Here is a 25,079-nt window from a genome sequence, read left to right on the forward strand (position 1 = left end):
ACACGTCATCAGCGTACAACGAAGACCGCGTGCAGTCATCACGACTCATCATATAAAAATGGTAATAAAGTTGGGGAAAAATGTCTAATACTTTGAAGGAATTTATTCGTTAGAGGGTGATTTATAAATGCCCCTCCCGGTTTTGGTGAATAATTGTCATACCCCTTTAGTTTTCAAACTTATGACTTAATCCCTTGACTGTAGTCTTCTCTGAAAGACTATCTCCTCTTGCCTTCAACTTCTAGCCAAATATCGTAGTCTTTGAATTCTTCAATCTAATGTAATTTTTATCTACTCAGATAATCACTATCCCACGTGGCACACTCAATCGACTCTCTTGACGTGACAAGTTAGGGAATCATAGATTTGTATGTCTCATAATACATTCTCATGGGAAAATGCAATTATGTATCTCGAGGCATACAAATCTACGATTCCTAAACTTGGTCATATTAAGAGAGTCGATTGAGTGCACCACGTGGGGTAGTCAAATTATCATGGTTCTTCTATCTAATCTATTCGAGCTGGTCTTCAACCATCAAATTCAAAATCTAGCCAAAAAAAAAAAATGGATATTTTTCATACAATTATGTTTTTTAATTTTATCAAAAATCCTCTCTTTTCTTGATATTTGAGCTTTGACAGATATAATTCTTGAAAATGAAAAAATCTATCCTAAAACTTGAAAAATAACCAAAACCTAAATAACACATAGTAGAAAGAGATTGAGAATTTCATGTTAAATCAGCACAATATATAAAGAAAATTTTAAGTAGAAACTTCAACCTGAAGGTTATAGAGAATCCTAAGAAGAACTAAAATCAGTAGTCCATGGTTTGATAACTTGAATTCATTCATAAGTTACGATTTGAATTTCATTTGATCATGTTAAAAATTTGCAATATGAAAGGAAAGCCTTGTTTGATTGATTTTATTGTTAGAATTTTTCATTTGAAAGTTTCTCATACATCATATTAGAATGTATATGATTTAAACACAGAAAAAAGTTTATGACATTCTTTCTATCCATTTAATATTTTAAAAATTAAATAATTTTTTTTTTAAATATGTTATATAAATAAATTGAAGATGATGGATTGTAAGAGTAACGGTCAAGCGGTATGTCATCTTTCTGAGAAGATGGAGTATCTCTAATTTTAACCAAAATCCGAGGGTATCTCAAAAAAAACCTCAATATTATCCTAATCTATTGGAGACCCCACAACTGCTTCAAAGTCGATTTCCGACATTTGCAGTGTAGTTTCTCCTCGTAGTAATTTGGATTATTGACATCTTGGCTTTTGGAGCCACGTGGCACTTATTTGAGGTCTACAATTCTCTAAGCTTGAGCCGATATTTCTAGCTGGTAGATTCAAATACATTTTTATCATGGGCTTATTTAAAAGGCCCATGGATACCAAGCCCAAATACATAAGCATACTTGGACATTTTGAATACGGTGACGCTCATTCAAACACAGACAACTATTGGAAGGTCCCTAAAAATTTGGTTATCCAATTTTTTTTGGAACTGAGGGTTGGATGACCAAGAAACATTGCACAAATAAAGTGAACGAAATAGATACAAGGACACATTGAGATGGATGAGTAGAAAGATTAGAATGATAAAACTGGAAATTAACATGTAAGGAAAAAGTATGAGCAACTATTATAGCTGATAAATTAAGAGAAAGTTGACTGAGTTGATTTGGACATGTTCACGAAGGAAGGTCAATCACAACCTTGGTACATAAGAAATACACTTTGATTTTCATTAACCATCCCAGCATACACAACCCAAGTCTTTGCATTCTAGAGTAATCTGGATGTTACAATCAATCATTTCCAGGAACTATATCATCCTCGAAAACTTAAGACAAGTCATTTATAAACCAGATTGAGCTTCAAAACTATGGAAAAACCTAGAGATCCACTTATTCCTATGTCCTCAGTAGAAAAATCTAACTCCACAGCTTAAGTTGTAGAAAATCAATCCAATGAAACATTGTATTTAAGTAAATTGATTGAATGGATAAAGTTGATAAACCCAATGGGGAGATCTACTATTTCGAAGATAATTGGATAGAGAAGTTAGAAACATCCAACCATTTAGCTTAAGACATCAAATTCGAACAACACTATAACTAGATACATAAATTGATTGAACCTCTAAATTCAACACCATTCTTGGGCCATGTTTTTGGAAGAGTAAACTTCCTATGATCGCACAAAGACACATAATCACTGGGCAGTAGGCACACAAATGCAAGTTCATAGACACATATATACTCCATTAATGAACAACAACTAGAGACTACATATAAGGGCATGCAATTTGAGTTCACTGTTTTTGACAAGTAAGTGCAAAATCTGTATCAACATGTGGTCAAGATGACCAACAGAAAACAACAATTTGATTTCACAAGTTCTTTCAATCATTCTGTCTATTTAGTGCTAATCTCCAACATGATCAAATAAGTAAATTAATGAAATCAAGGGTTCCTAAACCCTACAGAAAGTAAGGCATAGTAGATTTTGAAACATATGATCATGCAACATGAATCACAAAGTTGACTATCAAACATCAAATGTTAGTTCCTAACAACATAAATAATATACTTAGCAGCACACATACAAATCATACCATAAAACAAAGCTAATGAAGCAACAACCAGAATCTAAGCCTTATAAATTTTGAAAAAAGAAAGAATTATTTTTTAGCAATTTCCAATCAATATATGCAGAACGAATCCCCAATGATAGTTGAAAACCTGAAAAACAGTTTCAGCTATTGATCTTTGGATGGCAACAAGACCCCACTCCTGGAAGTTAGGCTTCAAGGGGCGCCCACTCTTTAATGCTTCCAGGATTTCAAATACACGAAAGACCTATTTAACAGTGAACTCCACTACTAGACTTTCATACAACAATAAACAACAAAATTCAGAGATTTAAAAATAATAAATAATAAATAAAAAGTTTTCTGCCTCAATGGGATGTAGCAACACTACTACTGCCTAATCCCATCTTCTGCCCCAACAGTGTAAGCTGCTCTACAAACTCCATTCCCGTGAGAACCTCCGTTGTTCCATATACAACATGCTTAGATGGCTGTTGGCGTTCTGCCATCTCCTGCAAGCTCCCATACTCCATGTAATTTCCACCACCAATCATGAACACAATTGCTTCTTTAAATGGTCCTTTCAAATGGTTGCCACCGGTCCCAGAACTTGATTTTGGAGAACGCGGATCAAACATGAGATAGGATTCAATATCAGGATTCGGCCTCCCCTCCATCAATGCTTCTACGGTTCTTGTCAAAGCTAGCTGCCTATCACCTGACAAAAGATTCTTCACACCTGCTGTCACGGCATTGATAGACTGCCCGTATAGTTTCTCAGCCCAATCGACAATGTTACTCTTACTAGCAGAATTAGCCGAAGCCAACGAAACATTCAGAGATTTTATCTTCTTTACGTACTGAAATGCGCAAGTGTCCACCTCAGATTCTCTCAATGCAGCCTCCACCGCTTCTAAATCCGACTGTGGGGTTGTCTCTGCTGAAAGAAGATAAATGATGGCAAAACGTAACTTATCAAACTTTGAGCCTTTCCCTCTAAGAACACTAAGAAGTTCATTCCGATCGATGTTTCCTTTCGTTAACATATCATTCTCCTTTTTCGCATAAGAATCCAAAGACCTCTCTTTGATTTCTCCCAACAAAACGGTCGCAATGTTGGTGTGTTTATCGATCACTTGCTTCCGTTCGGTCAATTCAGGCAGCGAGTTCACAGCATTCATCAAATGCTTCGTATTACCTATCAAATCTGTACCATCGAACTCCGCCCCATCTTTCCCACCCGTCCGCTTATTCACTTCATCGACATCCTTCTTATATTTATTCAATTGGGCCTCTATTTCTACAGCAACTTCGGGAAATTCCAACGACCCATTTGCCACCCAGAATGGATCGGATCGATCCAACTCATAAGATCGAGGCCCTCCCTTCTCCCCTTTCACACTCACCACATTGAGCTTTAACCCAAGAATTTCATGGATAAGTGGACGATATCTAAAATCATGCTGAATTCCCACGGAAAGCTCAAAATTCCGATCAAATAAACACAATATCGGACGCTGGAAAGAGCTCCCCATGTTCCCTCCTTCAACAAACAAATTATTCTTCGACATAAAATGGTCACGTAAACGTAAATCCAATGCAGAGGCAACCATCTCGGCTGGCCCACCTCGCGGACACCTAATTATCGGAACAACAGAAAGCGTCGCCAATACACAAAACAAACCACTCACTATTTTCTCTATAATCTCTTCGATTTCTCGATCCCCAGCTGAGGGATCGTTCAATTGAACATAACTAGACGATTGTGCGAGTGAAAACATGTTATCATCTAATGTAACAAATTCTAAGTATTGATCGAATACCTTAGATATACGATGAACAGATTCGCTTTTAAGGGTGCCCGATGCAAGATCTTCGAGGAGTGGCCTAGGGAGAGATGATGAGAAATTGAGGTGAAAGCTCTCGTAGAGGGAACGGGAGGCGTCGACGATGATTCGCTGGATGTTTGATTGATTCGGCTGAACAAAGTAGACGGCTGGAACGTCAGGGATCGTTTGGCGATCCTTGTCGATCAAGAAATAGAGAGTGACTCCGTGTTTTCGAAGATCTTTGATGTGGATCAGGGGGGAAAGAATATCTCGGCAGAATTTGTCAAAGATCAAGACCTTGTAAACCTCTTCGTTCGCAGTTCCACTCGAATTCAAGGGTTGATTCATGTTCAACATCCGTACGATGCAATCTGTTTGAAAATTGAATGAAATTAAACAGTTAAAATTGATGAATTTGGGAGGAAAAATCAAATGAAGAATTGGAGAAGGAGAGATGAGAATTTCTTACTGGTTTGTTTTTGTCGTAAGTTGAGCGCCATTGCCGTCTGAAACAGATATCAATCACAGATTAGGGTTTTTATTTCAATTGTTCTCTGCAATTGAGATATCTAGGGTTAGGGTTTAAATCTGATCGATTCGATCGAAAGAGAAATTCCTGTTCGCTGTGGTGGAATGTGGTGTGTGTGATCAATAAGTTATCGAAATTACAAAGAGTTACATTTGATATAAGATAATGATGTCATACCAGATGTTTGAGAAAATTATCCTCGAGAAAGTTTCAATGGATATATATATGGGTAGGGTCCCGTTCGCCACCCTTAGTTTTACCACACACTTTAACAAACGCGTTTTGTCTTACATGGGTTAGAAGTTTCGGAATGAGCTGATTTTTGGTGAGGATGATCTCTATGGTGAGGAGATCATCCTCACCAAAAATCAGCTCATTCCAAAATTTCTAACCCCATCAAAATTGATTTACAAAAAATGGACGGTCCACGATTTTTCAACGTGTAAACATGGGGCTAAACATTTCGGAATGGGCTGATTTTTGAGGAGGATGATCTTCTAATCATAGAGATCATCCTCACCAAAAATCAGCTCATTCCAAAACTTCTAACCCATGTAGGACAAAAAACGTTTGTTAAAGTGTGTGGTAAAACTTAGGGTGCTGAACATTTCCCTATATGGGTCCCGTTCGGCACCCTAAGTTTTACCACACACTTTAACAAATGCGTTTTGTCTTACATGGGTTAGAAGTTTCGGAATGGGCTGATTTTTGGTGAGGATGATCTCTATGGTGAGGAGATCATCCTCACCAAAAATCAGCTCATTCCAAAACTTCTAACCCCATTACAAAAAATGGACGGTCCACGATTTTTCAACTTGTAAACATGGGGCTAGACATTTCGGAATGGGCTGATTTTTGGGGAGGATGATCTTCTAATCATAGAGATCATCCTCACCAAAAATCAGCCCATTCCAAAACTTCTAACCCATGTAGGACAAAAAACGTTTGTTAAAGTGTGTGGTAAAACTTAGGGTGCTGAACATTTCCCTATTTATATATATATATAGCGTCCCGTTCAGCACCCTAATCTTTACCACACACTTTAACAAACGTGTTTTGTCTTACATGGGTTAGAAGTTTTGGAATGGGCTGATTTTGGTGAGGATGATCTCCTCATTTTTGATGAGGATGATCTCTTTGGTGAGGAGATCATCCTCACCAAAAATCAGCTCATTCCAAAACTTCTAACCCCATCAAAAATGATTTACAAAAAATGGACGGTCCACAATTTTTCAACGTGTAAACATGAGTTATAAGTTTTGGAATGGGCTGATTTTTGGGGAGGATGATCTTCTAATCATAGAGATCATCCTCACCAAAAATCAGCCCATTCCAAAACTTATAACCCATGTAGGACAAAAAACGTTTGTTAAAGTGTGTGGTAAAACTTAGGGTGCTGAACATTTCCCATATATATATATATATAGGGAAATGTTCAGCACCCTAAGTTTTACCACACACTTTAACAAACGTTTTTTTTCCTACATGGGTTAGAAGTTTTGGAATGGGCTGATTTTTGGTGAGGATGATCTCTATGATTAGAAGATCATTCTCCCCAAAAATCAGCCCATTCCGAAATGTTTAGCCCCATATTTACACGTTGAAAAATCGTGGACCGTCCATTTTTTGTAAACCATTTTTGATGGGGTTAGAAGTTTTGGAATGAGCTGATTTTGGTGAGGAGATCATCCTCACCAAAAATCAGCCCATTCCAAAACTTCTAACCCATGTAAGACAAAACACGTTTGTTAAAGTGTGTGGTAAAGCTTAGTGTGCTGAACGGGACCCATATATATGGGAAATGTTCAGCATCCTAAGTTTTACCACACACTTTAACAAACGTTTTTTGTCCTACATGGCTTAGAAGTTTTGGAATGAGCTGATTTTTGGTGAGGATGATCTCTATGATTAGAAGATCATCCTCCCCAAAAATCAGCCCATTCCGAAATGTTTAGCCCCATGTTTACACGTTGAAAAATCGTGGACCGTCCATTTTTTGTAAATCAATTTTGATGGGGTTAGAAGTTTTGGAATGAGCTGATTTTTGGTGAGGATGATCTCCTCACCATAGAGATCATCCTCACCAAAACATCAGCTCATTCCGAAACTTCTAACCCATGTAAGACAAAACACGTTTGTTAAAGTGTGTGGTAAAGCTTAGGGTGTTGAACGGGACCTATATATATATATATATATATATATATATATGGGTCTCTATCCGTGGCCAACAGTTTGGCAAACATTTTGGCAAACACTTTTTCAAAACATGGGTTAGAGGTCTTGGAATGGGCTGATTTTTGGTGAGGATGATCTCTGCGGTGAGGAGATCATCCTCACCAAAAATCAGCTCATTCCAAAACTTCTAGCCCCATTTTACAAGTTGAAAAATCGTGAACCGTCCATTTTTTGTAAACCATTTTTGATGAGGTTAGAAGTTTTGGAATGGGCTGATTTTTGGTGATGATGATCTCCTCACCATAGAGATCATCCTCACCAAAAATCAGCCCATTCCAAGACCTCTAACCCATGTTTTGAAAAATGTGTTTGCCAAACTGTTGGCCATTGAACGCTACTCTATATATATATAGGGTCCCGTTCCAAGGCCAACAGTTTGGCAAACACTTTTTCAAAACATGGGTTAGAGGTCTTGGAATGGGCTGATTTTTGGTGAGGATGATCTCTACGGTGAGGAGATCATCCTCACCAAAAATCAGCTCATTCCAAAACTTCTAACCCCAGTTTACAAGTTGAAAAATCGTGAACCGTCCATTTTTTGTAAATCATTTTTGATGGGGTTAGAAGTTTTGGAATGGGCTGATTTTTGGTGATGATGATCTCCTCACCATAGAGATCATCCTCACCAAAAATCAGCCCATTCCAAGACCTCTAACCCATGTTTTGAAAAATGTGTTTGCCAAACTGTTGGCCAAATAACGCTACCCATATATATATAAATCTCAACCGTTGGATTTTGTGCTACGCTTTTTGGTTACTAAAATTCAATGACAAAATCGCTCATTGCACCCACCTAACTGATCACTTACGAAGAGATAAAAAAATAAAAAATAAAAATAAATTATGATTTTAACTTTTCGTTTTGGCTTATTACACACACCACCACCTCTAGATCAAAAATCCACTTTCTTCTTCGTTTTCCTTCCTTTTCTTCTTTTTTTTCCTTTTGTATATTCATCTCATTTTGAGTTTTGTGAAATGTTGAATCAATGAATATTATGTTTTAAGAGTTTTTTTTTTTAATTATTTTAACAAAAAAAAATCTTTTTTTATATTTAATCATCAAGGAAGATGAAAAAAATCACTATTAAAATTTTAAAACGACGATTTTAAATTGAAGAACTGAAAGATTTTTTGACAATTCTATTCGAAAGGTTCAGATCAAACTTATTTAAGTTAATTCGATAAGTACCTATCGAATACCAAACAAATTCAATAAGTGCCTACTAAACAGAACTTTCTCATGTGAACGATTTCGACTCGATTCGAAATATTAGAGTAAGAAAAACAAGTAAGATTAAAGCTTAAAACCTTCATTGAAATCTTTCTAGATGTAAATAAAGAGAGAGAGAGAGAGAGAGAGAGAGAGAGAGAGAGAGAGAAGAAAAAGAGAAAAATAATGGTTCGGCACCTTTAGGTGTGTGCAATAAGTAATGGAGGTTAAAACAATTCATTAGGTGTGTGCAAAGAGATATTTTAAAGTTAAGGTGAGTATTGCAAGCAAGTGGATGAAATGATCCATTTCGATGTCTGCAAATAAACTCACCATTCATTGAATTCTAGGGATCCAGTACAAATCTTATTACAAATCAATTCATTGACATTGATCATACGGGTGTGGCTCGGCAATAAGACGTAGTGACAAGAGTTTGCTCCCCTTGGTCTTGACTTAGAAACTATGTGCAGCCTTTGGATAAAATTAACACACGGGATTGCAGGTTCAAAGTGGGCCCCTAGGGAGACTTAGTCTCACCAATGTAGGGATACTCCCTAGGTCACAAAAAAGAAAAAAAAACCATTGATAAATTTATGGGAGAAGTTCCCATCAGGCAACAACTATTTTTGCTTGACCCGATGAATACTTGGTGTGTAGTCTTGGCAACACTTGCATTATATCAATGCTAGAAGTATATCTCATCCATGGTTTTAAATCTCGTTCGAGATCAAGAAGATTCATTTGAATTGTCTCAGTAGCATCCATCAATGAGACAAGTTGACAAGTCGTCTCAAAGACATGATTTGTTTTAATTCTAAGGTATTTTTTAAAATCTCGGCTAAGACAACTCAAATCAACCGAATATCTCATCCGAGATGACTCTGTCTCATTTGTGGGTAAGATGACAAAACAAGTTTAAAAACCATGATCTCATCACTTTTTTTAAGAACTGCTATTGGCACCACCCCAACTTTTACTTATTACACCCCAATGTTTTAAATTATTTATCACACCCCAATTCAAAATTAAAACACTCTTCAAACATTACAAAGGTGGTTCAAATTATGGATATTTTGGGGCTTTTGTACTTTTGATCGAAGATGAATAGGGACTTTGTAGGAGTGTGCTTCTAGGACTTTGTTTTTAGTTGAGATATCCTTTGTGACAGGGGCGGAGCCAGGACTTTACTCATGTGGGGGCAATGTAAAAGTAGAAATTTTTTTGGAGGGCAACAAAAATTGTAATTATTTTGTGTGGGGGCAACATAACAATGAAAATTTTTTTGTGGGGGCAATTAAGAGTTTAAAATAAATTATGAGGGCACACTAAATCCGCCCCTTTGTGACACTTGGCCATCTTTCAGTAGTGTTCTTCTTTCTTAGCTTGTGTGTTTTATATTTCCTTTATTTCCCTTGTATGGGGGTTAACTCAGCCTCCTTTCTTCCTTTTGTTTCCAATAAAAATTTTACAACCATGAAAAAAGAAAGGTGGCTCAAATTATAATCTCAACAATTTCACTAGTTGTGTACAATTATGATTAGTCTCATATAAAATCTTAAACCCAAAAAGCAGAAATCTACTAATAAAATGAGAGAGCTTCTATTGGCACCTCAAATTTTACTTATTCTCAACTAGTAATTTATTTTATTTATTATTAATTGGGGTGTAATAAGTAAAAGATGAGATGCCAATAGCAGCTCTCTTACGTACAATTTCACTAGTTCTTTCATCCAACAACTCTCCCCGAGATCTATTTGTATTGTTACAACTGCATGATCAATGCTATGGTGTATCACATCCTCTCCACTGAGTTTTCTTTTTTGTTATAGCTGCACCATCCTATTTAATATGCTTGTAAAAAGATCATGATAGACTTGATCTATTGACCCATCGACTTTGACAAGATAAAAAATGAGAATGATGTTATAAACCTTAACATTTCTTTTAAATTCTGTTCGAGTTGAATGCCCAGTGATCAAGAACTCTAGATTACTGTTTGATTAGGATTTCAAATTTTGGAGTTGTAGATCTCATGTCCAAAGCATGTACATTATGACAACCCATTGTTGTATAACCACTACAACCCTTATTGGCATTTCAACATTTCATGTCTTTGTCCATCAACAAACAGTGTCCAGAGACATGGGAACACAAAGACATAATTGAGTGGAGGAACAGGAGTCATTCAACCTACTTTGAAGCATCAACGATGACAAGATTAGAAAGATCCGTACAAGTGGCCAGATAGACTCGTAAGACTCTCTATTAGTTTTTGAATTGAAGAGCAGGTCTAAAATAAGAATTCAATGCTCTTAGTCTTCCGATGCATCCTCTCCGGTCTTGACTTCTAGATCCTCTGTCTTACTTGGCCCAACATCTTCTTGAATAGAAGCGGATTCTTCGCGACTCTCCTGCTGAGCCACCACATTTGATACTACCGTCTCATCAACACCAACCATAACTCCATCTTTACTATCTTCTAGATCTTCTTCAACCTTGTAATACACCTAAAATTTCAACCAGGACAATATCACTCATTTACCACATGTATATCAGGCCAACAGAAAAGAAAATAAAATATAAAATATAAATAAATCAGGATTCATGTGGATCATCAAAGCCTTATCCCAACTATTTGGCCTAAAACTGATGCAATCCCCTTCCCTTATATGGACTCGGAATTTGCAGTGCAGGCCTTAATTTGCAACTCACAGCATTGAATGTGGATTGACACAAAGTTACAAACTTACCGTTATTCCTTTGTGTCAAACTTTGGCATGGGAAATCTCCTAGACCAAACTCATTGGATATCGGACACTGACATAAGCATGTGTGCCACCATGCTTACATGCTATTTATCATGTGTACATAAGAATTAAATTTCTACCTTAGATAATTTCAGCCTTGCAAAATATGTACCCTTGAAAAGATAAAACACAAAAAATAAAAAACAGTATAAAAGAAATTATCATACCACGCACGTGCGAGGCGGTGAAAGTACTTTAAAAGAGTTGGGACGGTTGTTGAAATTCGTTTCTGGTACCCCAGGTAAGCCTTCTGGATCTGTGAAATGGTCTGCATCATGACCCAACTGTGGTAGGAAAATATCCCATTTGTGAACAAGAGATCAATGAGAGAAAAGTAATAATTGAATTTGACTGTATTAGAAAAGCCACATAGCTGGCACCCCATTAAATATGCAGAAATTAGGTGACCATAATTTCATGAATATGCAACATCTTGTCAAGAAATAATACATCAACATTACATATAACATGATATACATTAAAATTATGTAAACAATACATAGAGGATAGCTGAAAACAAAACTTTTGAATAAATTAAGATTTTATTGAAGGAGAAATGCAGCAAATTCTCAGAAAATGAAGTGTTCCTGTTATGTAGAGTTTATCCTATTCGTGCAATATCAAAAAAGCATGTAACAGTTGGAAAGAGGGCCCTTACTCTCCCACGTCCACCAAATTCCCAAGCATCACTATCCAAGGCAACTTTGTACTTCCCAGGCAAGTCACACCCAACTTTGTACCTGTGTGTTTCAGAATAAAAGGGTAACAAAACCACACAAGCTTGATGTATAGTAATTTTCCAACTCAAATGAGCAACCAATATACAGGAGAACCATACTACCCATGGGGATAAAGTGGAAACCGAATGTGGTACCACAACGATGCCATTATCCCACCATCAATGCAAGTTTAGCAGATCAAGATCTGACGGCATAGGAGCAACAATTAGTGCCTGCCCCAATGCCCCAGAAGAGAGGGTAGCATGGAGAAATGTAGGCTGCATGGTCACTGCAGACTTCATACCCAATCAATAAAGGGTTTTCTCGCCATGTGGAGATACTAACGTGAAAAAACTGGATGGTTCATATGATACAATAATCATCGAGATTGGATGCATGGATATCACTTGTCCACATCATACCATAGAATCATGAATAGTACTTTCCCCACAAATGATGACACTCAAAATTTTAAGGATGAAAAATGGGAACAAAAAACTTTCTTTGGTCTGAAAATGAAGAGTTGTTAGGTTAGGTGGTACAATAGGAGGATGCTTTGATCACTTCAGCTGCCATGCATGAAAACCTTGTCTATGCAGGGATTAAAAAAAAATTATCTGCTCAGAATATTGTAGCTCTAATGTTATATTGACATGCTGTGAACCCAAATCAGGGACAAGGCACTGACCCATCATATGTATTCTCTGGATGAAAATTGAACACAAAAACAAGATCTCCGCGTTCAAACACAATAACCTAGAAAAGAAAGAAAACAATCAATGTAAGTAAACTTCAACCATATCCATATGAAAGTAAAAGGGTGGTGTGAAATTGTACTGACCACACTTTCCTAAAAAGCTTTAAGCACTTCAATACTAAAATAAGAAAACTGCTATTGTCACACCGGATTTTCAGTATCACACACCAATCATATAATTAAACTAGAGTTTGCCCATGCCTAATGCACGGGCATCCTCTTTGGGGTTAAAAGGGTGGGGAGGGGGAGAGGGAGGAAAGACAATAAAGTTGAAGGGGGTGAAGAGGAAAGGCAATAAAGTGGAGTGGGTGATGATTATGACGTCCAAATGGTATTCTTTAATCTGATTAAGGTGGATCTATTTCAACTGGTTGATCAAAAAAGTGAGATTTTTTATTTATTTATTTTTTCACTTAGGATTTTGAACTTTCTCCCTCTGATTCTTGACCAAGGGGATCTTATACTACTTCTAGTTTTTTGCTTCAAAACCCAAAGATTTGGGATCAGCTAAACGAATCTTGATCCTCCATTCCACTATGTCCAGAGTCAAGTCTTCTATTATTGAAAGTGAATTGGGATACCCATGTATAAAAAAAAACAAAAAGTGAATTAATATACGTTTTGACTATCTTCATCCACATTCTTTTGCGTCTCCCTCTTGCTCTTTCGAGACCTTCAACTTGAATATTTAAGAAAAAGATTAAGAAAGAGGGATAGATATTTGGAATTCATGTATTATTATTTTTAAATGTTATATTTGTTTCATTACTTAGTGTGGTATAAACCTATAGTGAAAAAAGTTGGTGTGGCAATAAAAATTCTCTAAATAATCCTACAATCTTCTAATATTTCATTATAAATAATATTATAATGAACTGCTTAGATAAGAAAATGGGCAAAATAATATTTCATTATAAATTAAAGAAGAATGTCTCATAACCAATGACCCCCACCTTGTCTTCTTCATTTGTGCTGCTGACGATCTGCTTGCTTGATGCAAGGAATGAAAATTTATCATCAAGCAAATTCATAGCTCTGTCGAACGCATTCATAAACTGGATGTGTTCCAGGAAAAATGAACAGAAGACGGGTTAAAATGTTATTTATTGGAAATTAATAAGAGCACACAAAATCTACAATTTAAGGAGAAGAATACTTAGCTCGGGGCGCACATATATGACCTACTAGTGGCTAATGACAGTTGCATTTAAAACCATCATTTTACAAATCCCAAGGAGATGTCCTAGACCTTGAAACCTTACAAACGAATGATCTTAAAATCTAACATATTGACTTTTCTAGACCATTAAATATCCTGAACTAAGTACTCTAAAAATCCTATAACCATGTTGTACCCATCAATGCAGCTTAAATGAACAAAATAAATTCAACACTAAAATGAGATTGCGAACCTTGTATCTTAAGTGATCTCCATCTGCCAGGTTCCACTGGCGTCTGCATTTTTCGTAACTCCAGCCATTGCCTTCTCTGGGGAAGTCAATCCATTCAGGATGGCCAAACTACAAACAACGTTTGGATAACATGATGTGAATTGTTTTTGTTGAAAAATATAACCAACAAAAATGAAAATGGGGAAATTAAAATAATAATAAAAACCTTGGGGGGAGGGGGTTTGCACAGTTTACTTTCTTTTTAAACTCTATGCATCACTCTCCTGTTGGGACTTGGGGATTTTTTTTAATTTTTGTGTGTGTGTGTGTGTGTGTGGTGGTGGTGGGGGGTTACCTCATTCCCCATAAAATTAAGGTATCCCTCGCCTCCTAATGCCAATGTTATGAAATGAATCATCTGCAAAAATATAGGAGAACTATGAGAACTGAAAAAGGTAAAACATACATCAGAAAGGAGCATGTGATGTCATAGGCAAACCAAGAGATTCTTCAACAAAACTGTCCTAGAAAGCATACACACTGCTAACAACAATATAAGAGAGTGCTAACAATGGTGGTACACCTGAGTAGAGCACAAACCTTGTGAAGTGCAATCCCTCGTTCAATAGTAGGAGACGCATCTGTTAAACAAGACATGCCTGAATACATTTCTTTATCCATTAGGAGAAATGCAATGGTCTTGTCACCCACAATAGCCTGTGCCATAATATAAAAAACACAATTGTCAGAAAGAATATTGTTTAATTAATTCTGTTCTTTTAGACAGTCCAAAAACATAGGGCAGCAAATCCAAGAAAAGCAACAGTCCTCAGTTCAAAAAGTAAGCATAAGCAGTCTCCCAAGGGGACAAGGGACTTTCATCAATAAGCATTATATCCAAATACCTGATCGTGACTCTCAGCATACGATATACACTTTTCTGTGTATCTCCTGTTTGTCAACCTCAACATAATTTCCTTCATTGACCATTCATCATCATTTTTGTTCTTCAAATAATCAATCCACTTATCAGGAATGGCCATCGCAAGGCGGTAATCAAATCCAATTCCCCCCTCTGAGACAGGCCGACCAAGTGCCGGCATACCCGAAACATCTTCGGCTATTATAGTGGCATCTGGCAAGAAGGAATGGATCAAGACATTAGCCAGCATCAGATAAACAACAGCATCAACATCAGTACCCTCACTGAAATACTCATTGTAATTTCCCGTGAAAACCATGTTGATTCCATGGTGAACATATAACATTGAAGTTACTCCATCAAATCGAAACCCGTCAAACTTGTACTCATCCAACCACCATCTCAAGTTGGATAGAAGGAACCGTAGTACTTCCCAATTAGCATAGTTAAACAAACGGCTATCCCATAACTTATGGTATCCCCGATCTCCAGTGTGGAAGTAGGACTCCTGAGCACTTTGGCCGACATCAAATCCATTAAGCCCATCAGTGACATTGTTACTTGTGTGGCTGTGAACAACATCCATCAAGACCCGCAATCCCAAGCTATGAGCTTTATCGATCAGATATTTGAGGTCTTCCGGTGTCCCAGATCTACTGCTAACAGCAAAAAAATTTGTAACATGGTAACCAAAGGATGCATAGTAAGAATGCTCCATCACGGCCATCAATTGGACCGTATTATAATTATTTGCTCGTATCCGAGGTAACACGTCATCAGCGAATTCTCTATATGAATTTATGCGGGGTTCCGAGCTACTCATACCAACATGAGCCTCATATATGCGTGGGGAGCTGGGCTTTGGAGGGCGAGGATACTTAAACTCATACCTGCATGATCAAATGAGAGTAATAGGGCTGTTAAATTTTTGTTTCAAAAAGGTCAAAGCATGAGAAAATGAATTACACAACCCACTTTACATGGGGAAATTGGGCCAAAGCAGTTGTGAAGTTCCGGTATCTTAAGTACTATTAAATTGTATCAAGCAATATAACCTTTTCTTTATGCCTGGAATGATTGTGACCCTTCGGGCTTTGGCCCATTTTAGTAGTATGGTATTTGTTATTCATGAAAAATAATCAGTTGTTCAAATGGATAACAATACGAGGCGGATTTTAGCACCTTTCTGAAGGCGGAGGGTCCCAGTATACACCATCATATGGTGCCGCAAATCTCGTAGGATCCACTGTGGCATATTTGATCCACGCCGGAATTCGATCAACCCAAACTTCATTCCCATGCTTGAAACGGAATTTGACTCTTGAATTGTGTGGAATGGCTGGATTTCCACCAGAATCAGGAATCTTTATAGTCCAAACACCAAACTGGTTTTTTTCCATCATGTGATTGGAACCATCCCATCCATTGAAATCTCCAATAAGTTGTGCTTCCCTACAAAATTGGAAAGATGAAGTTTCCAAGAAAAAACTTGAACAAAAAGTGAAACTAAGCATAAAGTACGGACCCTAAAACAAAGCATGTAAATAAAGTCTGCTGGTGATTACATATACTTTCAGTAACTTGCAGAATACGTGTTGTTATTCGGTGAGATTAGAGAGAGATTTCATGCAAAACTACAGCTCTAGGGAGCTGCTTTAGTGTCCAAGGACTTTAGAATAAGTAGGACTAAAACAGAGTATATGGAGTACAACTTTAATAAGGAGACACGGAGAGGAGAAGGGGCAAGAAAAGTTGATGGCCAGGAAATACCCTAGAACAACCATTTTCATTACTGTGATTCTGTTATGAAAAGGATGGAGAGATTAAGTTGCTGTCCATAGAATTAGAGCTGCATGGTTAAAATGAGGAGGCCTATGGAGCGCTATGTGAGCCAACGGATCCCAATCAAATTCAAAGAAAAAAATTATAAGATGGATAACTGACTGACTATGCTTTATGGAGCTGAATGTTGGGTAATCAAGAAACAAGATATTTAAAGAAAGCATATAGCACAGATGAGAATGTTGAGGTGAGTGAGTTGAAAGAAACTAGAGATAAATAAACTAAGGGAAAGGAAACTAAGGTGTTTAGTCATGTTCAAAGATTACTGATAAAAGCCTGAGTTTGAAGGAACATCCAAGTTGAAGGTTCTAAACAATTGAAGGTATGTGGATTGAAGTAGTGAAAGCTGTTATGGGCACGCACACTTGAATTAACAGAAGCTATTCTATACAGAATTGAATCGATGTACAAGATAAATTCGGCTGACCAGAAATATTTGGGGTAAAGCTTGGATGACAATGGACAATGATAATAATAATATATCCACTTAACTGCCTTAGATTATGTATAATGTAGCACTATATTTTCCAATGAAAGGACTTCCCAGTTCCCATAAATATGGGTACGACTCGAATCATAAATCTAATGGCCTATTTGGAAATCCAAAAATCATAACTGGTCAAAGTTGGTCCTGGTCTGAACTTTTTAAAACTTGTTTGACAACGCGTGGGGGGGGGGGGGGTGATATCTTTTTACCTCACAACTTCTGGTCCTAAAACTGGTTCAACCATTTCTTTTCTGAGGCACATTTTACAATAGTTTGCTGTAAATCAACATGTGTTCATGAGGGTCATGCCAACATGAGCTGTGGTGAAGACACTCTAAACCTTGAGTATTGAAGACATAACAGACACCAAGGGTATACATGCATCAAAGGATCAGTATACTCATTGTCCCATGATCATATGGAGATGGCAGGCTGCCAGTGCTAGCATTGTATTTAATGCCTAATCATAACATTTATTACCAAAGTCATCTATCAAATATATATATATATATATATATATATATATATATATATATATTATATATATATATATATATATATATATATATATATATATATATGTCAAAAGTTAAAATCACATAATGAAGACCAATCTAAACAAAAATATTAAGATAATAAAACAGAAAGTATGCAGATACCGTGGATAAGGTAAAACAACTCACTGTGCAGCAGGGGCCCATTCACGGTACACAATGCCATCTTCCTCTCTGTTAAACCCAAATTTCAGATAACCTGTAAAAACAAAATAGATAGCCAGTCAGAAGTTTTACCCAAGCAAGTAATGCCTACTGCCAACATCTGTTTCCATAAAAAAATTTAAAAGGGAAACATGACAGAGCATCTCAAGACTCGAATCAATAGGCCACCTAGAACTTCTACTCCAAAATCAACCAGTTGGGATATTTGGGTATCTCGAGCACCCATAGATGAACACTCAGATTTCCATGTGTCCCACATGAACGATGGAGACCCCATAGTGTTACGACTACAATTTGTATTAAAACAAATTGTTATCACCTATATAAGCATAAATATTCAAAATAAGAAAACAGGCATGTTCTACATTAAAATTTGACCTTGTGCGAATTTCTCAAGACCTCCTTCATAATCTTCAATCAGCTTCTTCTGCTCCATATATCTCGTTGTTCTATATCTCAAGTGATCTTTATATGGTCCCAAGCCTGGATCCAATCCCATAATACCTATATTTTCGATATCTTCATCTATAGTCACCATGTTGTCATCTTTTAGAAGAGTTGAGATCGCAGAATTGTGCTGAACCTAGGAAAGCAAAAGCACTACGTCAGAACTTACACATACCCAAGATCCTTCAAAAATTAGTATAAAAAAATTATTTCTCTGAAGAAACCTACATTTGAATTATATTGTCAATGTTCTCAGTGCCAAAATCTAAGATATTTGCATACATTTATTTAACCAATCATTCCATTTAAAATTCATTCTGAACTCCTTTCTTTCTATTTCCTATTTTAACAGAAAAACCAATGTAGGAATACACTATGATGGTCTCATATAATGGTTTAAGACTTATTTCTGGATAATACACCATATCTTTTTAACCCTCCAAAGAATATGGTCAGACCATTAGCATCACTCCTCCAGGTTAGTTTTTTTTCCCCAAAATAACTCCTTCAAGAACCATATAACCATAGATATAAGTCAGACACCCATGGATGTGTGCCAACATGTATACAACAGAGGCAGACAGCAGATCTTTTCCATGCTTCTATTCCAACTTGAGTTTTCCTAGTACATAAAAGTGCCGGCATTAAGTGTGGAAGTTCAACTTTTTTGCTTTATATTAGATACAACAGAGTACTTTTAATACATATTATAAACTGAATTATTATTATTTTTTCGAACTATCACAATCATCAAAACTTTATCCCAAAGAAGAACAAATTATGTTCCTCCATCCAATTTTGTCTAAAGCCATGTCTTATGTTAGTTCAATTGTGTCCATATCCACTCTCAATATCCATTTTAGTCTTCCTCTCTTCTTAGAACCTTCTACTTGCATGGTCTTTGCACATGACCAAACCATCTCATAAAACTCTCCTTAGTTTATGACTTAATTGGGGCTACTCCTTTTTTAACCACTGTTTTAGAGAAAAATGTTGTACATCTGTTTTCTTTTACCTCCCTTAATCATCCTTTAAGGTTTCAGTCAACCATGTTGAAAATGTTAAGGATACCTTTCCATGTATTAAGAGTCTCTGGGAGGATAAGAATGAACACTGCTTGAGTAATTTCTTAGAATCATGGGATATCCAAGATGGTTGCAGTTTGGCAAGGCAATGATAGTCTCTAGAAGCCTGTGGATCAAAATAAAACAATATTAAAGTTAAAACATAAACACACAAGTGTAACAAATAATCTACAAATAGCTTTGCCCCGCAGAGTTTTCAATGTCACTAGCATACCATGGTAGCTATGATGGTCTCATATAATGGCCATAGAAGGGGTTACATCCAAGATTTAGTATTAAGTAACGCATTCATATGTAAAATTTTCTACAGAGAAGTATAACCTTGAATTTTTTTATTTTTTTTTTCTTGGTGGGGTTAGTGGTTAACAGTTAGCATTTAGTATAAGAAGGGGTTCAAGGGGTTTGAACCTAAGACCTTGGGAACAACCTCCACAAGATCTTACCAGTTAGCTAAGTGGTCATTCTTATATCATCTAAGTGTATAGTTTAGTATATTTCATTGTTAGCTATCCAAGAATGAGTGGACCACTATCAAATCCAGAGTATGCCACTATCAAATCCAGAGTATGCAGTTGATGGAAACACTAGCTCTTTAGGCCAAAACCAGGCCAATGATACGATCCTTACATCCAATAATAAGTTTCTTTGATTGTTTCCTGTAGCACTAATAAGAAAAGGAATCCCAACTTACCCACCAAGGACAAGGAGAAGGAAAGAGACGAAGAGAAAGGAAAATAAAATTGAAGCCCCACAGCCCCAAAATTATGTTCACCAGAAATTGGGTGGGGAGAGAAATCCACCAATCTGGCTAATATCATAAATACAAACACAACATATGTTTGACCCAAACACATTACTAAAAATTATATATATATATATATATATATATATATATATATCTATATATATATAAATAAAAAATGTGAAGTTAAAGGGAGAAAATTAAGATCAATTTATATAGTTTCCATTTATTCAATCCTAAACATGTTAAACTATTCAAAATATAGGCCCGTCAAATAGCAGATTGTGCAAAATGAATAAAAATGAAAAATTGAAACCCATCAATCCAGCTAATATCATATTCATAAACAAAATATATATTTGACTCAAACATATACATATATATATATATATATATATATATATATATGAAGTTAATTGGCGAAAATTAAGATCAATTTACCTCTTCCATTTATTGAATCCTAAACATGTTGTATATCCAAAAATATAGGCCTGTTGAATAGCAGATTGTGTAAAGTGAATAAAAATGAAAATTTGAAACCCACCAGATTTTAGAATAGATAACTTTTTTTTCTATTTGGTGCTTAAGTTGTAATTGAACTCGCAACCTCTTGATTGCAGTGGAATACAAGTCCAATTTCTTCTAAAATAACAAAAAAGGCAGACTAATCCAGTCCAATAGAATAAGGTGAACCAAATGCAGAATAACACAGATTGAATGCCAAGCATGTTAAAATATTCCAAATCAAACAGCATTTAAGATGCCAGAATCCATAATATGACTGAAATTCAAAAACAAATTAAATCCAGATTAACAGTATCAAGATATGGTAAAGTCTCGGTCAAAACAAAAGAACATCAATTTACACAAAACCTAAAAAAGAAAAAGAAGAAAACTCATTTATATAGATTTAAAAAAAAAACACTATCCCATTAGCTCAGCATCATTTCAGATTACCCACCCAGAAAAGAGCATCAACAAGAGCAACAAAAATTTACTCATAAACCAAAAAAAAAAAAAAAAAAAAACAAAGAGCAACATAAGATCCCTTCAATCCAGATAAATATAATTAAATAACTATTTAATTGTCAAAAAAGCTTCCCATATAGGTACAAAACCCATGTAGATAATACCCTTCCATCAAAGTCAGAGAGAGAGAGAGAGAGAGAGAGAGATGAATATCAAGACCCATTTGCAGAGAATCCATAAACCCAATCCCAGATATCAATTATAATAAGAACCCATTAATCCAACTGAGTCGAATATCAATACCCATATCAAGAAAACTAGAATTTCAATCCCAAACATGAAATAAATTCTAAAGATTGATCTTATTCAGCAGAATCTCAAGACCCATTTGCATAAACATACATTAAATCCAAAACACACCTAAAAGAACTCCAGTGTATCAATATAAAAAAAAAACTGAAACAACAACTTGAATTACCTTCCCACAGCTTACGTGGGGAAATGATGGAAACCCAATAATACGAGGAAAACCAGAAGAGCAGTACATCCTCCCTTTCTCAGTTGGATCTCTGCTTCATCTCTCTCTCTCTCTCACACACACACTCACTCTCCTTCTGATTCTATAAAACATTAACCACCTGAAATGATGAAGGTGGCAAATACAATTATACAAGACTACCAGCAATCAGAACCGTCTATTATCCTAATAGATATTTATTAGTGGGATTATAAAATATAAATAATTATTTAAGTTAAGTTGAAACTCTGGCCCACTGATTAGCTATCCTGGTTGAAGGGTTTTTCTAAGATGCACCAAGAAGTAGATTCTTCTTTATAATGGAGAAGAAACGTATATCTTCTACCAGTGAGCAATGTTTTAAAAATCGAATAAATAAATAAACTTAAAATAGGTAAAGATACAGCAGCTATTGGCACCCCAACTTTTACTTATTACATTCCATTTTTTTAAATTATTTATAAAACCCCAAATTAAAGATTAGAACGCACCATTTGAATATCACAAAAGTTTTGTTCAAGTTATTACTTCAAACACAACAAAGGGTAGAGGGCAATTTCTATTGGCACTTACTTATTTTTTATTTTTCTTATTAAGGTGTAATAAGTAAAAGTTAGAGTACCAATAACAGTTCTCTAAATTTATTCTAAACTACCTTTATCTTTACGATTATAATTGGAGAATGTTGGGCAGAATAATTCAACACCAAAGTTTGGAAAAGCAAAAATACTTTCACATTTGCATTTAATTTGATTATTATCAAGTCATTTTGATCAAAATGAATAAGATTTCATTATATTTTTTTCTGATAGAATGTTCGATCTATGGGCCCGATTAGTAAGAACAAGGCAACTGGTCTCTTAGAACACTATATTATCTCGTAAGTTAGTTTAGAAGAATATCCTTTTCTTATGTAAGCTTCAAAATCCCAAGAGTAATATTTTAAATGATTAAAAAGACTTTTTAATATCTCATACAATATAAAATTAAATTATTTATTTAAATAATTTTAATCTAGCAAAAATCTTAATTTTTTACAATATAAACTTGGCTTTGCACATTCCACTTACTAGTTTTTATAATAATCAAAGATTATACTTGCGAAAACTGTGAAACATTAGTCAAATCAATGATTTAAATCAAAATCTGATTCGACCACCGATTTAATCCAAATTTTAAAAAACTTGGTTGCAGATGGGTTCATGCGACCCTTGTTAGTAATTCGGAATATGATAAAAATTTGAGTTCTATTTAATTTTGGGTGCAAAATTTGGTCAAAAATCTAATAAACAAAAAATATGTGGAGTAGGCTTTATAAGTGTATTATATGTCTCATTTCAAAATTTTGAAAAGAAAAAAATTAGGTAATATGATAGTGATGCATTGAGGCTATTGTTTCATTAATTTATTTATAAAAGAAGATCAAAGTCAAAATACAAATCATAAATTTGAAAATTTAATATGGTATCTCAAATAAATCTAGAGAGGTATGTCATTATTTTTTAAAGATTAAAGGAACAAGTGTCACCTAAAAATAAAATTCCTCTAAAAATTTGAAGTATAACATCTTCAAAGTTAGACTTGTGTTACACGTTACAACTTACAAATTTACACTTTACAGCATACAACAAATTATAGTGGCATTTTTTAGATCAAATTTTATAAAAAATCGTAAAATACATGTTTTATTCTTTCTTAACTTAAAATACATGGATTATTTAGAATAATTCAATAATCTTGAAAATCAAACTTTATTTAAAATAAAATAAAATGAAAAAATAATGAATTTTTTTGTGAATTAAACAGGAAATTACTTATAAGGCATGTGACCAAGTAAAGACACATGTCAAACATACGTAAAATGATCAATCATTTCAAAAGATAGATCAAATCTTTTGACTTAGATGATAAGGTAAAAAAACATATAAAAATGTGAGTATGTTCATGGACCATACCTTTTGATTAACCAACCCTTGTATTCTTGTGAGTTTTTGGCGATAAGATTATAAAACAAAATGATTTGAAAAAGGGAAGATACCGTAGAATATATCTTTCTTCTAATTATTAAATCTCTTGTATGAAGGAGAGAGAGAGAAAAAAAATAGAGGTTTATCACATTTCTTTGGCATTGATGAATGATTGAATTTATGATATTGATGTGGGCCCATACATAAATGGTTAGTCATGGTGACTGAACATTGTCACGTGATATTCCATCGATCACATGAATTATGATTAATATTGTTGGATTGCCCACTACATTATGAAGTGGGTCCCACATGGGTTTTGGGTTGAGAGAAGTTTTTTCTTTTCTTTTCTAATGTCTCTTTTGTTTTGGGAAGTGGTGGTACTTAGAGAATCTCAAATGCTTGTCTTGGCCTCTTGGGCTCCTTGTTCTCCCAACACATTGAATAAAAGAAAAAGGGTTTTGAGATTTTTCTTGTTTATTCTCTTCTCTCTTTTGATTTATTTTTGAAGATTGTTTAATCACCAATTCGATTATAATGAGTTATCGAGTTTTTAAAGATTTAATTTATAAGTTTCATATGATGACCGTGAATTATGTCAAAAATGAGATTTATGAAGAGTTGGAAATTTACAATTTTCAAAATTTAAGTGTTCGAAACGCAAGTATATAGCAATTTCCACACCCTCAACTCTCGGGTTCCAAACAGGGCCCTAGTTTAGTGAAAAAGTGTAAAGTGTTTCAGTGACAGCTCGATATGTATAAAGCAGGAAATTTGATGCCTTTGGAGCCAACAAATCAACTCCTATACTCAGCACCGAACAATTGGCAGCAAGTCATTGGGCCAGTTAGCACTTCAAGAGAGGGACAGGAACGGACACATTCGAATGAGTCTTAATCGAAAGTCACAAGAAGAAAATCTAAATGACACATGGAGCTTTCGATGGGACCCTCCTCTGCAACTTGCATTATACATGTTTTTATAAAAAATAGTTTTTCTTTTGTTTCTTGTGGATAGTTGTTAGATAAAATTGCAATTACGATTAAAACCCCATTTTCGTCTCTAATCAATAATTTAATATTTTAAAAGCATTTCAAATACTATTTTACTCATTAAGGGTATGTTTGATTGCATGGAAAGTCACTTTTCATGAAATTTGAAATCCATGAAAAATTAGTAATGAAAAATCAGTAGGGTTGGAAAATCAAATTCCATTATTTGATTTCACTTGAATAAAATCATGGAAAAAATATGAGAAAAAAGAAGAAGAGGAGAAGGAG

At 35.2% G+C, this 25,079-nt stretch overlaps 2 protein-coding genes across 5 annotated transcripts; both read right to left on the bottom strand.

Moving 5' to 3' along the window:
- Positions 1 to 2,691: 2,691 nt before the first annotated feature.
- Positions 2,692 to 5,174, bottom strand: LOC147407663 (SEC1 family transport protein SLY1-like). The gene is made up of 2 exons (XM_086436328.1): positions 4,918 to 5,174; positions 2,692 to 4,819 (listed from the first exon to the last, which is right to left on the bottom strand). The coding sequence occupies exons 1-2, from the start codon at positions 4,946 to 4,948 to the stop codon at positions 2,988 to 2,990; spliced, it is 1,863 nt and encodes a 620-aa protein (XP_086292454.1). The 5' UTR covers positions 4,949 to 5,174; the 3' UTR covers positions 2,692 to 2,987.
- Positions 5,175 to 10,400: 5,226 nt separating this feature from the next.
- On the bottom strand, positions 10,401 to 22,158 carry LOC147407664 (1,4-alpha-glucan-branching enzyme 1, chloroplastic/amyloplastic-like). Of its 4 annotated transcripts, XM_086436331.1 has the most exons (15): positions 21,794 to 22,157; positions 20,788 to 20,837; positions 19,591 to 19,710; positions 18,451 to 18,655; positions 18,037 to 18,106; positions 16,207 to 16,476; positions 15,008 to 15,914; positions 14,703 to 14,819; positions 14,458 to 14,520; positions 14,124 to 14,231; positions 13,665 to 13,766; positions 12,643 to 12,710; positions 11,894 to 11,975; positions 11,403 to 11,519; positions 10,401 to 10,935 (listed from the first exon to the last, which is right to left on the bottom strand). In XM_086436331.1, exons 2-15 carry the CDS (start codon positions 20,794 to 20,796, stop codon positions 10,741 to 10,743), a joined length of 2,433 nt encoding a protein of 810 aa, XP_086292457.1. In that variant the 5' UTR covers positions 20,797 to 20,837; positions 21,794 to 22,157; the 3' UTR covers positions 10,401 to 10,740. The 4 variants fall into 4 exon arrangements, with proteins under 4 accessions (XP_086292457.1, XP_086292455.1, XP_086292456.1 ...); XM_086436329.1 differs by lacking the exon at positions 20,788 to 20,837 and having other exon boundaries at positions 21,785 to 22,158; XM_086436330.1 differs by lacking the exon at positions 20,788 to 20,837 and having other exon boundaries at positions 21,794 to 22,155.
- Positions 22,159 to 25,079: the final 2,921 nt, after the last annotated feature.

This window comes from Akebia trifoliata, chromosome 3 (genome assembly GCF_017979445.1).
Source record: "Akebia trifoliata isolate Shusen 1 chromosome 3, ASM1797944v1, whole genome shotgun sequence".
NCBI classification, from domain to species: Eukaryota; Viridiplantae; Streptophyta; class Magnoliopsida; order Ranunculales; family Lardizabalaceae; genus Akebia; species Akebia trifoliata.